Source organism: Geospiza fortis, unplaced genomic scaffold (assembly GCF_000277835.1).
Source record: "Geospiza fortis unplaced genomic scaffold, GeoFor_1.0 scaffold1425, whole genome shotgun sequence".
Taxonomy (NCBI): domain Eukaryota; kingdom Metazoa; phylum Chordata; class Aves; order Passeriformes; family Thraupidae; genus Geospiza; species Geospiza fortis.
The window spans coordinates 74,671-90,453 of NW_005054623.1; the positions used below are offsets into that span (position 1 = coordinate 74,671).

The window sequence follows — 15,783 nt, forward strand, 5'->3', positions numbered from 1 at the left end:
GGGAAAGGTGGCCAAATAACTAACTTCTACTTTATTTTGTCTTTTCTCCCTTCTCATGATTTTGCTTGTGTCATGTCCTGTATGTGCCAACTGAATTCCTGTACAATGCCAATGACCAGCATGCTTTACCTCAGAATCCATAGGAGGGTACTTTCTGCCTTTGCTCTTTCCAAGACACTTGGTTTTTCCTTCTTCCAAGAGCTGACACCAGAATCCTTTATGAGAATCGAACCTGAAACAAACATTGTGCAGTGCAAAATTTGTGCGTAATCAAATCTAGGAGTCAGAATCCAAAGGACTGGATGTTACATTCCTGACCGATATAACTGAATCTGTTTTTCAGCTAATGCCAAAAATAAATTATTCTATTTTCTTTCTGTTTCTGCAAATCAGCATTTCATGTTCCACTTATGGAAGTAAAACTCATTTTGATCCATTGGAAAATTCATATGCAATTCTCACAAAGCAGCACTTTGTCTGTCAGAGCTCTACTTCTGTTACAGCCAAGTGGCTCAGTGAATGATGCACAGAACATTTAACCCCAAACTGTGTTCTGAACAATTCACCCTACTGACAGCTCAAGGAACTATGAAGGGCTTTGTTCTGCAGTGAGCTGACTTACAGGCTAGCTGGTATTTTAGGAATGTAGGAACAAGTGAAAATGATGAACTGATTAACTCACGTTAGGGCTTCAGAGTAATTATAATGAGGAGAGACTCCCAGAAACTTCTGTACTTCATCCATTACAGTAGATGGGTCAGTTCTCAGCTGCTGTCCATCAATAATCAGCAACTACAACAGAGAAAATAAATGGAGGTTTAAATTGAAATTCATTATTTCAGGCTTGCAACTGAAACTTCCACCTCTGTAAAACTCCATCATATGAAGGATACTGCCCCAGGGAACAATAATGGGCCCATTCTTAATTGTCATCATCATTAATGATCTGGGAGCAGGGTAAATAGCATTTTAATTAAATTTGAAATTATATTGCATTGGCAGCTGTTGTGACAACAGAGAAATAGCAGTGAAGGATCTAGAAAGATAAGAAATACTGTCAGGAAAGTCACAGAGATTGGCCCAGCCAAGAAAAAATTATATTAATGGCTACTATTTTTCCAGATAAAACATAAGGCCATCAGGGCTGATTCTTCACTATCACTGTGGGACATAAAATCTGGCAAAAATCTGCATGGCAATGCATATTATTCAATATTCATGGGTTACTTGTGGAGAAAAGCTAATGAAAACATAATGAGGAGAATTTCATTCAAGAGTCAGGATATTACAGCATCGTGCAACTCATGAAGAGATATACAAGGCTGGCTGAAAAGAGAGTATGTAGGGAATAACAGCAGCTAGATGCATCAGAGCTTCCTTGGCACACTCTGGGGAAACAGAAGGTGCAGACTCCAGCCAACTTGTCTCAGCTACAAGAGCCCTGGATAAACAGAAGGTTGGGATTGCAGCCAACCTCCCTCTAACTGTTGGGTGGGGAGCAGTGCCAGACACGCTGCCAATGTCACAAAATTCCATTCCAGAAATAAATCCCCAAGGAGATAGCAATCATGTGATAGTGTCTGCCTGGTCTGCTGTTATCACATGACACTCAGGGCTTAGGATGTGCATCTTTTGAAGCTTGACCTTACACGGGGTCAGAAGGAGGGTAATGATTTGGAGAATATCCTGGAGATCAGCAGTCTGTAGGCAAGACTTTTACAAAGGTAAACTTTAAGGACAGCATATATATATACACACATACATATACATATATATATATATATACAGAGAGAGAGAGAGACAGAGACAGTGAGAGTGAGAGAGAGGATGAGGATGACAAGAGTCTTGTTCACCTGGTAAGGTGGGAAGTAAGTGAGCCATCTCTCAATGTGGGTAGCATACCATCCAGGTGCCAGGCATCTCTTCTGCAGAGCTCTGAGCTCAGAGGGGGCTCGAGGGCCAGCTGTGATCACCTGATAGAAGCTGAATTTCAGAGCTGCGGGGTCTTCGTGGGATCGCTGATGCTGTAAAAGAAGTGACATTGCTGGAACTTTACAGATCACAAAAGCTGGGGAAACAAGGCAAAACTGGCCGCTCTTACTGACAAAAATTTCTTAGCCTATCCTGTATTTTGAGCATTAACTATATAACTGCGTCTATATACTAATTTCTGTATGTGCTGATTGCATTAATTAATTAAGTAATCATTTTTACATGCTTGCATCACAGATAACTTGAAGAAGTGGTTACTGGTGTTTTAACCCTTAAAATATGACACATAACCCATGGGTGATCACAGATGCTCACTGACTATAGGGATATATCCTGAGAGGATTCAGGGTGGAAACCTGGCCTGGAGCCTGCCCATGTTCTCCCAAGTGCACACCTGGTACCAGGAGTAGGCGCGGTCCGACGGGTCAATGAGGATGGTGATGATTTTGGCCTTGGGGATGAGGGAAGCAGCTCTCTTGGGAGCTTCCTCAGAATGGAAATAGTTGGCACTCTTCTCAAAGAGGAAGTCAGTGGTGACATTAGAAGGAGTTGGAAAGAAATCCATGTACCTGGGAAAGCAACATCATCCTCAGAATTACTTAAAAATCACACAAAGGCTGATAAATCTGTTAAGCATACTTTATTCTATACTCAATTAAAATAAAAGCCTAAGTGCAAAAAAAAAGAAAGCAAACCAAAGCTTACATTGTATCTTTGACCATATTTTACTTGGTACTAGCCTCCTTCTCACTAAATGTAACTAGACATTACAGTTTTTTTTTCAACTGGATAAAAATGTTACAGTATTTATGTATTTAAAATTCACGAGTTCTCACTTTTCAGTCAGAACAAACTGCTGAAATCTAAAGTAGGAATTGAGTTTTCCAAATTTGGCCTTTTGCTGACATCAACTGAACTGCAATACTGTAAGAAAAAGCTACTTAGTATCAATCAGATGCTTTCACTGAGAAGAGGCTGTTTATATGGGAAGGTGCACTGAAACAATCCCCCACAGCTTCATCAAGTAAAAGATTTCTGGGCAGTGACAGAATTCACTTATTTTTATGTGAGTCATATTTTGGGGGAAATTTGGGTTGTAGTTGTTTTAGGGTTTTTTGTGAGCTTTCCTCATCTGTTATGAAGCTGTAGTTAAATTCCTGCAATTGCCTTGTCATCCAAGGACTTCTCTATCCCTGGCCCTCAGATCACTTCTTGTTATTGCTGGGGAAAACAATAAATTGGAAATTTTGGCCATCTTGACTTTTCAGTTAACCTGTACGGAGAAAATAAATGTTATTTAAACAGCCTCTTCTGAAGACCATGCTTAAAGACCGAGATTTCCTCCAGTGCTTAGACTTTGCTCTGTTCATACAAATGAGCCACTTCCAATACAAATGATGGGCTCTTGTTGGCTCTGAAATTGTAACCACTGAAGTCAGTGGACTTTTATTTCCCAGAAGTGTTAGGGCTGATTTGATGAGAATGATGAAGCTGAGAAGGCTTTAGGGAAACTTGCCCAAGAAACCTGTAACAAAGCTTACATAAAGAAATGCAGGACTGTTTAGACTTCTTAGAAGTCTAGACATAGAAATTTAGACTTCTTAGAACTCCTTAGAAGTTTTTTAAGAACTTCTTAGAAGTTTAGACTTCTGCATTTCAACGACAGCAAGAAGTTGTTATCTGTCAGTTCTTATCTTACTATTCTGTCATGTCTGTTGGAAGCCTACAATTTACACCTACACAGCTTTCAAAAGGGCAATACTGAGCTTCTGAGGGCTAAAAGAATCCTCTTCTGCTTCTGTAGTTGGCCCTGCTCTAAATCCATCCTTGGACAAAGACTAGGAGGCAGCTCAGGGACAAAGCTCTATCTCCACAACCGTAAACAAAATTGAACTGATTGCTATTTGTGATTCTTGCAGGAATACCAGCCAATTAATGGACTAATGAGGAGAGCCCTTGTATCTAATTACAAAGAAGCTCATTACAAGCTATCATTGAAGCACACTATCAGACTAGGTGGTCTGAGAGATCTGCCAGGCAGTCAGAATGCAAATCTAACAATTAGGCAACTACACCAAGAGGGAGTTCTGAGGATCTGAGACTTAACTGTGGGAACCTGGCAGGGGTGGTGGGGCACAGAGGGGGTGCTGTGGTGAGAACCTGTCCAAGGGATGTGCCTGGTTTAGACAGGCTGACCACTGTGGGCTTTACACACAGAGCCAGATTAAGATGAAGGTAATCTGAACATGTATGTGGCAGCCAAATTGTACCTGCACCTTAGGGAAGCAGATAAGGCAGGAGGAAAGAGAGAAGCAGCACAGTAGTTTTCCAGCAACATGAAAACATGGATTTTGTGGAAGAACAGGCTTGCTGTACTTGGGCTGCTCCATCAGCATGGAGCTGCTCTGCCTCGCCTGCACGTCCTCCTCACTGGCTGCCAATGCCTCAGCAGCCATTTCCCAGTGCCACTCACTCATTCATTCATCCAGCACCTCTCCACTGGCACAAGAGCTGACTCAGCACCCTTCCCAGTGAGAATGTGCCACAGCAATTACACCTCTGGGAACACGAGTGGTGTGCAAACAAACTGCATCTGATGTGTCTGCACTGAGAGCACAGAACAGCCTTCACCCTGCTCATTTTATGGATGAATACAGAGTCAAAGGCAATAAAAGTATTCTCCCTTAAACTGGGGGCAAAATAAAGAAACAGGACAAGAAATCAATAATCCTTCACTGGTGCTCCCCAGCTGCTACAGCATGTCAGCAGCTTTCATGCTGCAGTGCTCTACAGTGCAGCACTTGGGGAAAACAGAGGAATCAGGAATGACCTTCAGGTGCACCTGTGCCTGGTGACTCCCAGGGAGCCACAGTGAACGAGGCAGCAGGGACACAGGCTCTGTCTCAGCACCACTTACTGACCCACACAGACACATTCTCCAATTACCTGATCTTTTTTAAAGAACATTTTGAGAGGCTTTCCCTGCCCCCATTTTTTATTATTTACATTATTGCTACTGCTATATTCTATTTAAAGGAAGAAATGCCTCTTCTTGATTGTATCTTTGTTTTTCTCTTAAGAAATAAGATTTCCAGCAGGAACATAACTTTTGTGTCCATATATCCAACTACCAACCATTACTGTCCCACTTTCAAAGGCATGTGTAACAAGAAATATGTTATTTTGTTACTGCTCTGCACATATTCATATCTAGATATTTACAAGAAAGCCTCACAAAGTTAGTGCATTTAAGATATTCTGTAGTAAGATCATTATTCACTTGCATTTATTTCTCATTTCAGAAAGACACTGAAGGTTAATTCTTATCTCACTTTATATATGCACAGTTACCACTACCAACAGTAATGTCATTTTTCTATTGTTCACAATATATAAACTTTTATATTTATACTAATAACCCATCTTACCAATCAATCCCCCTGTGGTAGTTATTTCTATTAAAGAACTGTACCTCCTCAAAGGTTTTTGGGCTGGGGGAGTTACTAATGATGGAAGGATGCATGATCAGGAACAAATACAAGGCTGTAGTACCTGCAAATAGGATAAAAGTCCAAGATTTAAAATTAAAAAACACACACGTATTTTTTGGCCTGCAGATGGGACTAAATCAGCTTTATTCCATTTCACTTCACTGAGGGGATGTCGATTTATGTCACCTAAGATCCTGCACTTTCTGAGCTTTTAGAATTAGGACATTTAAAGAACTGTAACTAGTCAATAAAGACAACTGAAGTACCAGTGTTGAAATTTATTTTTCCAAATTAAAATAGTCGTGTTTTAAAAAATAATTATTTATGTATATGAGACTGTCACAAAAATTATTTTAAAATGTTGCATTCAGTAGCTTTTGGGGATTGGTGAAGATGAAAGTAATTTTGCAATTTCCTGATTACAGAGAAGAAAAATAACCATTGAGTAACCATAGACTAGTCCAATCTTGTAATTAAAACGGCCCATTAGGAACTTCTTGACTTGAAAAAAATGCCAAGAAATAAAAATATTCTATAAACAAGACACACACAAGAACTTGCAATTCAGAATCCAACCCATTTGAAAGATGTCTCTGTCCTGTCCTTTTCCCTCTTCCACTTTGACAAGAGCTTGTCTGTCTTGTTCACCTCTTTATCAAAGTTTACTCATTTTGGCATAAATGACACACACAAAAAAACTGTCACACACCTGAACTCTGCATTTTCAATGGGTACTGACTGCTGTTCTAATTTTACATGATTTAAGCTATATTTGCATGGTATCCAAAACTAAAAAAATGCTCTTGGATGATCAAGATCTCTACACAGCAGCCTGAGTCAGCAGTAGTTAATTGTTTGATGCATTTGAACTTACAGCCTATCTTGTTGTAATAAAAGAAAATCTCACCAGTTTTCTGGGGTCCTACAACCAAGAATTTTGGTAACCGGTCACAGGTTTTTTCCTTAGACCAGATATCTTTGTGCCGTTTGTCATCACAGGGGTTCTAAAACAGAGAAGAAAACTCAGAATTTCATTGGTAATCACATCTGAAAAGGTTCATATATAAATTACCTATTTTTCACCCATGTACAAATATTCTTAACAGAAATTATTATTTTTCCTTATGACTGAGAATCAATGCATTCCAGAACTATTCCAGCAATTCTGAACGCTATTTCCAATGTAACCAGGTCAGAACCTGATTTGCTTAAGAGTCTGGAATTTTTTTTAAGGAGAAACATGTTGAAGAAGTATATCCTACACATATATAGTTGCCCCATTCCTGTAACAGCTACCACACTATATATGCTGCATTTTAAAACTAAAAGAGTAAGCTGACTATGATTTAAGGCTTTCTATTCACAAATACATATTCTGATCTTCCATTTCAAATCGGTACCTAATATTAATCTTTAATCTTTGCTGCTTCACAATTGAATGAGTTTAAATTTGTTCTGGAAGTGCTACTCACAAACAATTTTTGACACTGTTGTTTGGCAACACGGCACTGACATGAAGAGAATTATCTTCATGTACCCCTCTAAGGCTTTAAGAATATATATCTGTATTCAAAATCGCATCAATTATGGACAAAATGCACCACATACAGTACGTCTTAGTCACTGTAACTTAAAAATGTCTTTTTTATAATTACAATTCTAGGTAATTATAATTTTCCAAGTAATTTGGCTACAGGCTAATTTCCATTTTAAAAATTATTCTCAGTATTATGCAAAATCCTTGACATTTCCCCCTCTAGTTCAATGTTTTATTCAAAACCAGCATGAATTTCAAGATGCATATGTAAGTACAAATTTGCAATCTCAGACCCTAAGTTGGCAATTCAATATTCAACACTGGAAAACATTTTAGTAAGCAAGCTTAAATACATTTTTATGTTTGATTCAGTAAAGTTTGCTCCTTAGAGTATTTCCACCAAGCCACCTTAATAGGATTTTATTTGGGTTAATATTATCACTGTCAGGACTCAGGTATCTACAGCTTCTTGACAAATTTCTTCCTTGGGCAGTTCCCAACCTATTGTGAATAACTTCTGATTATCTCATCTATTTCCACTTGGCTAATTAGGTATCTTAATGCTCTTTTCTCTTTTTGGATGCTCTCTTCTCCTTACACACTTGGAGAAAGACTCATTTCTTTAACTGCTAGAAGATGCATATAAATCTGCCTGTCAAATGCTTTACTCGTGTTAGTTCCAAAAGGAGAAGAGAAATAACACAACATGCACTTGCCTGCCTTTCCCCACATTTTTGAAGGCAAGTAGTGTCACAAATAAAACAAATTAAAGGTAATTTTAATTGCACATCCTAATGCATATTAATTACATGGCCTTTAACAAGTGACAAGGGACCACAATCTCATCCTGAAGCTTCAGTTGCCCGTTTTATGGAACAAACTTAAAAATATACTGCTTTTCTCAACAAGAACCTGAAACAAAGAATTTTAAAAAAACCACCAAGACAATTTTTTCTGATCTCTCGCTCAGCCTTCACCTGCCAGAGAGGGTCCTTCTGCTCAGGGAATAGCTCAAAATACTTGTGAGCCAGCTGGACGGGGGGCAGGGTTTGCAGTTTCAGGTTTGTCCAGGTATGCACGAAGTTGGCCAGATTGACAAAGGTGTACAAGCCCAGGCGGTCGTTGCCGTAATTGGACAGGTGTGTCATGAAGATGCTGATCTGTGGAGACAAAATGAACAGCACACCTCGAGTCCTTGCATCGCTAGATGGCAGTGCAGCTCCAGGTAATGGAAATCTCATTTGCATTTTGCTCTTTGGGCAGCAAACCTCGATCACACTCACACAGCCCTTACTGCCCTGGCCCCTCCCTGAATCACATCCTTCTGCTCAGTCAACTCAATGCAAGCAGTGAGGAAATCGCTGGAACGGGTGCCATGAGCTCTGTGAGCTGCAGGATGTGCAGTGCTACCCTGGGCTTGGGCAACACTGACAGAACCTTTATGTGCACTTACTTCATAGCACACAGCAAAAACAGTGCCCACTGCTTTACTTTAAGGGGAATATAAATGCAATGTTAAAAAAATATATATTTCTGTATATACTATACTATAATATACTATACTATACCATACCATAATATAATATCTGTTTATAATATAATTTCTGTTTTCATGGAAGAGTAAAGAAGCCACAGACTAGAGAAGCAGCTGAGCTCTACTGCTGTGATTTTAATATGCAAAACAGACCAAAACAAAATCTGAAACCTGAGTACTTTCAAATAACTGCATGGAATATTCCCAAACAAAAAACACCAAAAGTTTGAAGGCTGCTGGTATGTTACTCTCGTAGTATCTTACTATGAAGGTGATACCCAGATACACCCTCCCATTGCAGCCCTTGCTCCAACTGCACTTCTGCACTCCCAATGGAAGCAGTGCTTCCATGAAGGTTTCTCACAGGAAGGGCATTTTTGGATACACCTAAACTCAGCTGGTGAACAGAGCAGGGATGCACAGACTGCAAGGATGGGCTCTCAAGGACTGAGGAAGGGCTGCAGACAGAACTGCCCATTTTCTACCGTGATCCCTTTCCAAGGAAGTTTTTCACTGATGCAACAGTCTGCTCTTACGCTGAAATCTGCAAATCCTCACCTCTCCACCAGTGATTTCTTTCTTTAAGTTCTTTTCCAAGTAGAACATCCTCAAGATGAACTTTCCAGACTAATTTCCATTTAAAAAATTAGAAACATGACTCTTTTTATAAATAAATCTGCTAATGCCATGAATGAGCAATTTCTATTTAAAGTAAAACCTGAAGTAAGCCGCTTCAAAAAAAAAGAAAAGCTTATCATGGTCATAATGCTGAAATTAGTTCAGGAACTGAAGTTAATATTTTGTAAAGGAATTCCAGTCCTCAGCTTAAAGAAAGAAAAAGAAAATAATGAAAAGCTGGTATTTACAGTAAAATCACAAGATACACAGTGCTAAATCACTAGGAGATGATCTTTGTGGGCAGGACTGAGATTGAAAACCCCTTCCCTTTAGGCACCAGATGTGTAACCTTTTCAAGTTTCCTTTTTCATCTCAGTTCTCAAAGCAGGAACAGAGCAGCCACAGGACCACGTTGTTCTCACTAAAGTCACAATCAGCAGGTTTCCATAAAAAGGTTAACCTGCTTTCCTGACAGCCCCTTTCTTTCCTACATGTGGGCTGAACTCTGACATTTTAATGTCAATTCACCTCCTGGCAACTCCTTACCTGCCAACAGCTACTTGCACTGCCATGAAAGAAAAAGCAATAGAAGTTGAAAAGATTGCTAGTTCAGGGAAAATATAATTATTCTTTCCCTGAAGAGAATATCACTGTAATTTCAAGAATGCCAGTACAGGCTCAGAAATTGACTGGATATCATCATAAATATCATCATAAATAATTTCCAGCATACAAAACTGTGTCAGTGAAAGGGAAAAATTACCTGAGACCTAAGCTCCCATTTTAGTTATATTTTTTAAGTCAAATACTTTATGGTTAATTATTTACAGCACAAAGATGATCAAATGCTGGTTGAAAACTTAAATGGCTGAATCTTGTAAAGAAATCCATACTTAGGCAAGCAGATACATGGCTTTACATTGTAGAAAAAGACTCTTCTAGATGGCATCATAAATATCACGGAGCAGCTGAGAGGGCTGGTGGATCACTCCCCACTTCCCTGTGCAGAAGGATGGGAACACACACCAATGCCCTTCCATCTGCAGGTGGTGCCATTTCACACCAGGACAAAACACAATGATTATTTTTTTCCCTTCCATACTGGGTTTATGATGCTGTAATTTGCTCTATCATACCATGTTCTGAGTCATTCAAACAAGTTCTAATTAACAAGAACCATTATTCTTTCTCTGCAACTAATAGCATGCTAAAGATTTACTCTCTTGCTTCTAAAGATGTACTCTCTTGGAACCAGCATCCTTTTAGGATTCTTTTAGGAGCTCTAAAAGGAATCCTTTGTGGCCATGTCCCAGGGCTAGACCTAGTAAATAACACTATTTATTCAAAAATCTTCCACCTCTGGGAAATGCTGTAAAATACAAACAGAACTTCATATATTTCTTTATTCCTTCTTCAATAGGGAAGCAGCTGTGAATATATTTACATTTACTCTAACAAGCATTTTAACCTCCCTTTCAGATAAAAAGAGCTGATTTGATTTTATTATTTCCAGCACTCTTCTCAAATAATTTCTTTCAGGCATCTCAGCATTTTCTTTATTTCAGTGCAGAAGGATCACCCTTTTTTAGCTGTTCCTCATAAACAAACCATCATCTTGGTTGCACTTCAATGCACACTCTCCACAGGATTTAATATCCTTCACAAGGGAACTGAAATGGAATGCAGACAGTTTTTTAAATGATGCTATGGGACTAAATCTGGCCTCTGGGCAGCAGCTCCTTTCCTGCTCTCACACATTTTCACATCAGAGCTGCAAAGGTGCTCTCCTGTGCTCTGCCTTCTCCTTCCAGCTTCTCCTCTGGATTTTCTTCTTCCCCAGAGTGAAAGGGTCTAAGTTTCATTTGCTCTCCTTCCTGAGTCTTGATCTTATTTGGGATTCTGACTGGTACTGCAGAAATGTAGGGAAATGAGAACAAGTAGTCAGGAGAAAGAGCTTTTATCTTTTTGACTGCTCATTCCATACAGTTTATTTCCTTACTACAACATTTCCCAGTTAGAGGCAACAGCTTTTAGGTCAACAAACCGGAGCTGAGACTGAGAAGGAGCTGCTGCTATTAAATCATGTCTCAGGAAAAGATGAACCAGCATGATCTAATTTATGTATCAAGAGCAGAGAGATGCTTGATAAACAACTTACACAGAAGGAAACAACGCAACAAGTTACCCAACTTCTAGTGATGGATGTTAGCTGGCTGGGTATTTTAAAAAGTACTGATCACTACAAAAATCAAGATTATTAGGATGCTGCACCTATTGAAAATATACAACAAGGACACTACTCAAAGCAAGCTTCTGGAGTCTTAGTAACAGCTGTTGTTTTCTGATAAAACAGAGGTGTCTGCCTCCCAAAGGAATGATATTGCCGTTCCCAAGAGTGACTAGCCCTTCCTAGGGCCCCTGGCTTCTTCAAGGAGTCTCTCTTAAGCTGCCAGGATCAGACCCCAGAGCAGAGAGAAGACTTTTTTCAGACATCAAGTGCAGCAGAAAGGCAAGTGGAGGGAAGTCTGAGACTCACAGGACATTGATGATCTCGAAGAGTTTAATTATTTTGGCATTTCAAATCTACAACTAGAAGAGCTGGTATTGAAAAAAAAAACCAGGTAATGAACACTTATTACATACTGGGCACTTATTTTTTTACTATATATAGATCTATTGCAGGCAATTCCAACTTGAATAAATTCCTACTAATAAACCAGTCATCAAGGTACGTTAGTCACAGGCACTATGTCACCCTCCCATCTGTGCAAGAACCTTACAAGGAGCATTGAGGCCTCCCAACCCAATGAAGTTATGCACAACCCTTCAAACTGAAGTTGAATTATGATTGACAATCAATTCTGTGGTCTCAGCTAGGTACTCACAGCAGATGCATTACCAATTTGGAATATTGCTGCTATTTTAGCTACTGAGCACATGTTTACAGGCCAGGAGAGTACAGCCAACTCTCACACCACCTATATTCCAATTAATTTGGCATTGTGCACATTGTTTGCAGTTCTGCTATTGTTTCCAAGTGACACCAAACAGTTTTGTTTCAGCTATTCAGAGTCAGTAACAGCAGGTTTTGCTCCATTAGACTGCCAAAGTGATGGAACAACAAATCAGAGCAGAGTCTACATTGAATAAGTATTTTTAATAGCTGAAAGACAGTCCTTTCAGACCTCGATGCTTGCAGAAAAGCTGTGTTCGATTCTACCACGGAGATTCCAGCTTGCAAGTCCCTTTTTAGCCCTGAGGTTGTCCTGCTGCTTTCACAGCTGCCATGGACCTGTCCACTCCATTTACACAGTGGTGTCTCCACCATAAATACAATGGAGCCAGGGAAGAGTTATGAGCTCAAAAAAAATCATGTATTTGATGTAGTTCTGAATTGTTGATCTGACAGGCAGGAACCTCAAGTTTATTTTCTGCTGCTGCTCATTGCCCTGCTGACTAATGGTACTACTGTTCAAAAGACTTGCTTCACTTTAAACCACTGGCACAAAGCTTTCCATTCAAGAATTTTAAGGATCACAGAAGAGTAAAGATTTCTGATTGCCACAGTTTCAATGCATTTCCTGCCCACTGTTAGAAGGAATCAGCTCTAAAGAGACAGCTATTCTTGTCTGTTCCACAGTGCCTCCACACTGACTGTTCACTTAGGATTTTTTTGTTTTCCTTTCTTATTCCACCCACAAAATACCAGTCTCTGTCTGGCTTTTATAGGTGGGTTTTAAAGAATAGATAGGAAGGCAAAGAATACTTGTGTTCTGCAGTCAGCCAAAACGTTTGGCCAAACTGATTTCTCACCCTGCCCCAACTGATGGCAACTATTGCTGGAGTCACAGGCATGAGAGGAGGGCAGAGATGGAATTGATGCCTTTCTCACCCATGAAATGGGGTAAGCCTGTCAAACTGAACCAACTTTCCTGCTTCTCACACTCAGTACAGTTAAACATGAGGTTGTGCCAAGCAAGATAGACAGAAAGGGAAGATCTGAGTCTGAATGGCTTTGATTTTGATTTTCTTCTGTAGTGCCAGTTCAGGGTCACATTAAGACACAGCAAGTTCTGCTGATGCTCATACAAATCCTCTCATTTTCAGTGCTAAAGGAGATAATTCCTCCCTTGCTGCAAGTCAATTAGTTTAATAACAGCTCTACTCACTGCAACTGGGGAGAGGTAAAAATTAGAAGAAAATAATACTTAGAACTGAACGCACACAAAGATTACAATTATTTTAAGATCAGTCAAAGTGCCTAAAGCATTAACAGCCTTTCCTCTTCATCAGCACTGCTGTAACCACGTCAAGAGCACACAGCTGGCTACACATTAGTTTCATTGTTGGGCTGTCAACCATTTGAAGGCTTTCACCAAATTCCTCTCCACAGGGCATTTTCCCTTTCCTTTCCATCTGCAGACACACAGTACTTTGCAAGGAAGTGCATGTAAGTGCACGTAATGCAATTACTGCATTCTGTTTGTTCTTCTTAGGGGAAGAAAAGGTACAGAAAAATTTCATGAACTGTTGGTTACCCTTCAACATTCATCTCATCGGATAGAAAAGCTCCAGATCTGTATCCTCTGCAGTTCAAAGGATCTGAGAAGCAATGGTACAGCTGATAGCAGTGTCTATACTGACCTCTTCATTAAACATAACTCAAAACCTAATGGCTCACTTCCTACAAGGGACAGATTTGGGAAACTGGTACAATTTTGTTCTAAGAAACACTGAACAGAAAATTGTTTTACTAATCCAAGAACTTCACGGCATATTGCAGAGAGAGATGAATCTGAAATCACTGAAGATTCTAACTAGTGTGTCAGGAAAAATACTTGCTAAAATGTTTTAAAGACAGTACAGTGGTATGAAAAGCAGTAACTATGTGAGACAATAAACTAAAGATGTGTCTGACTGGATAAAATACTCATCACTACACACTCCTACAATGCATGTTTTCTTTGCAGCTTTGCCCCAGAATTCCCTGGCTGAATCAGTGCAAGTCCCTCAACCTCCCTGTAAGTCAATTATTCAGCTGATAATGTGGCAGAAATAATGCCAGTACACCGATAATACAGGCTGCTGAAGCTTGCTTTTTCTTTTTCTGTGAAACATTTTGAGCAAGATCCTGATATAGCACAATCTTGCCCAAGGGCTGCTGCAGCCAGCAAGATCTTTAACAGGAGATAGACACAAAAGTATTACTTGAAGAGTGGGTAATAGTGTTCTCTTGGTGCTTGGGCTCTTTTTCAGCTTGGTGGCACTTCAGAATTTGGGATGGCTTACAGGAATAGTGGTCAAGATCAGGTCCCAGCCACCAGTACAGGGGTACCAATGCAAAGCACAGGAACACAACCTGCCAGCCATGAGATTTGCTACTGCACCAGTGCAACTGTTGGTTCCCAGTTCCACAAACAGCATCTGCAGAGCAGCATTTCCTGAGGCCTTCCATACCTGCAGAACGTCTGCTCCGGGAACAGGACCATCCCACTGGTTCTCATGGCAAAAACTGACAGCTGCACACACAGTCCTGTGGTTTTTGTGGTTTATCCTGCACATGGTGGTTGATCAAGCACACCATCAGGAGGCAGAGACTCTCTTACACCACTGCACAGCCAACGCACTGAGAAATTCTGGGCTTCATTCTTAGGGGTACTTACTTCAGAGTAGGGTACTCAGTTCCTGAAGTCTCAGCCTGGTAACTTACACTTCAAAAATGATATTCACTTCCAAATTAATTAGAACGAAGAAATTTGTTAAGATTAACATTTAATCCACACTCACATTTTCCAGGTTTGGAAACTAACTATTTATGTACTCATTATTGAGAACATTGTTTAGCTGACATTGTAATGATTCATGGGTGGTGTTTTCTCTTAGTTTTGTATCAGTGAAAAATAACATTTTGAAAATGCCTCATAATGGAATTTTTGCATCCTCTCAACAGCTGTGTGTTTCACATAAAGAAAACACAGCAATTTTAATGAAAACACAAGAAAGCTTATGAAATCCAAAATGCTACTCCATAATCAGAGAGACTCCTAAAGCTACTTAGAGTTCATTTTAATGCCTAAATTTTTGCCCAACTTTGACTTGCAAACTATGACATAAATACACACAAAACCTAAACCCCACAAAGATACAAATCTCAGTCCTTAAACTGACTATGTGCCAGGCTAATGTTTAAAACCTCAGGAACTGTTTATAGGCAGATATTTAGAAACCAGATGCATTGTCTTTTCAAAGGCATTCCTCAGAAGGAGTCTTGGGTAGATTTTAGCATAATATTAATTTACAGTTATATTTAGAAAACACTGCATTTATCTTCTGTTCTTTTAGCCTGTATTGTATTTGGGATATCATAATTTTCAGAAGTAAGTGATCACACAGTCTACATAGCAATGCATGAATCAAAGACCTAATTGTAATGTGTAAAAAGACATTACTGTACTCACATGCCAGGATGTCAGGCAGACATGATCAAGCCTCCATGATGAATACCAAAAGTCAGGGACGTTCCACTGCTTGTCTTTCCTTCCATTCTCTTCATTCTTTTTATTTAAAAGGCTTATGCCTCAAGCACTCATATTAATTTTTTCTGTTTCCCT

At 39.6% G+C, this 15,783-nt stretch overlaps 1 protein-coding gene across 1 annotated transcript in view; it reads right to left on the reverse strand.

Moving 5' to 3' along the window:
- LOC102042999 (bifunctional heparan sulfate N-deacetylase/N-sulfotransferase 3) overlaps positions 1 to 15,783 on the reverse strand; it is a 45,820-nt gene that overhangs the window by 4,652 nt on the left and 25,385 nt on the right. The window contains exons 6-12 of the mRNA XM_005430378.2: positions 7,998 to 8,180; positions 6,391 to 6,487; positions 5,421 to 5,544; positions 2,387 to 2,561; positions 1,854 to 2,024; positions 683 to 792; positions 130 to 232 (exon numbers count right to left, since the gene is read on the reverse strand). Coding sequence (XP_005430435.1) covers positions 130 to 232; positions 683 to 792; positions 1,854 to 2,024; positions 2,387 to 2,561; positions 5,421 to 5,544; positions 6,391 to 6,487; positions 7,998 to 8,180 — 963 coding nt within the window. The remainder of the gene's footprint in view (positions 1 to 129; positions 233 to 682; positions 793 to 1,853; positions 2,025 to 2,386; positions 2,562 to 5,420; positions 5,545 to 6,390; positions 6,488 to 7,997; positions 8,181 to 15,783) is intronic.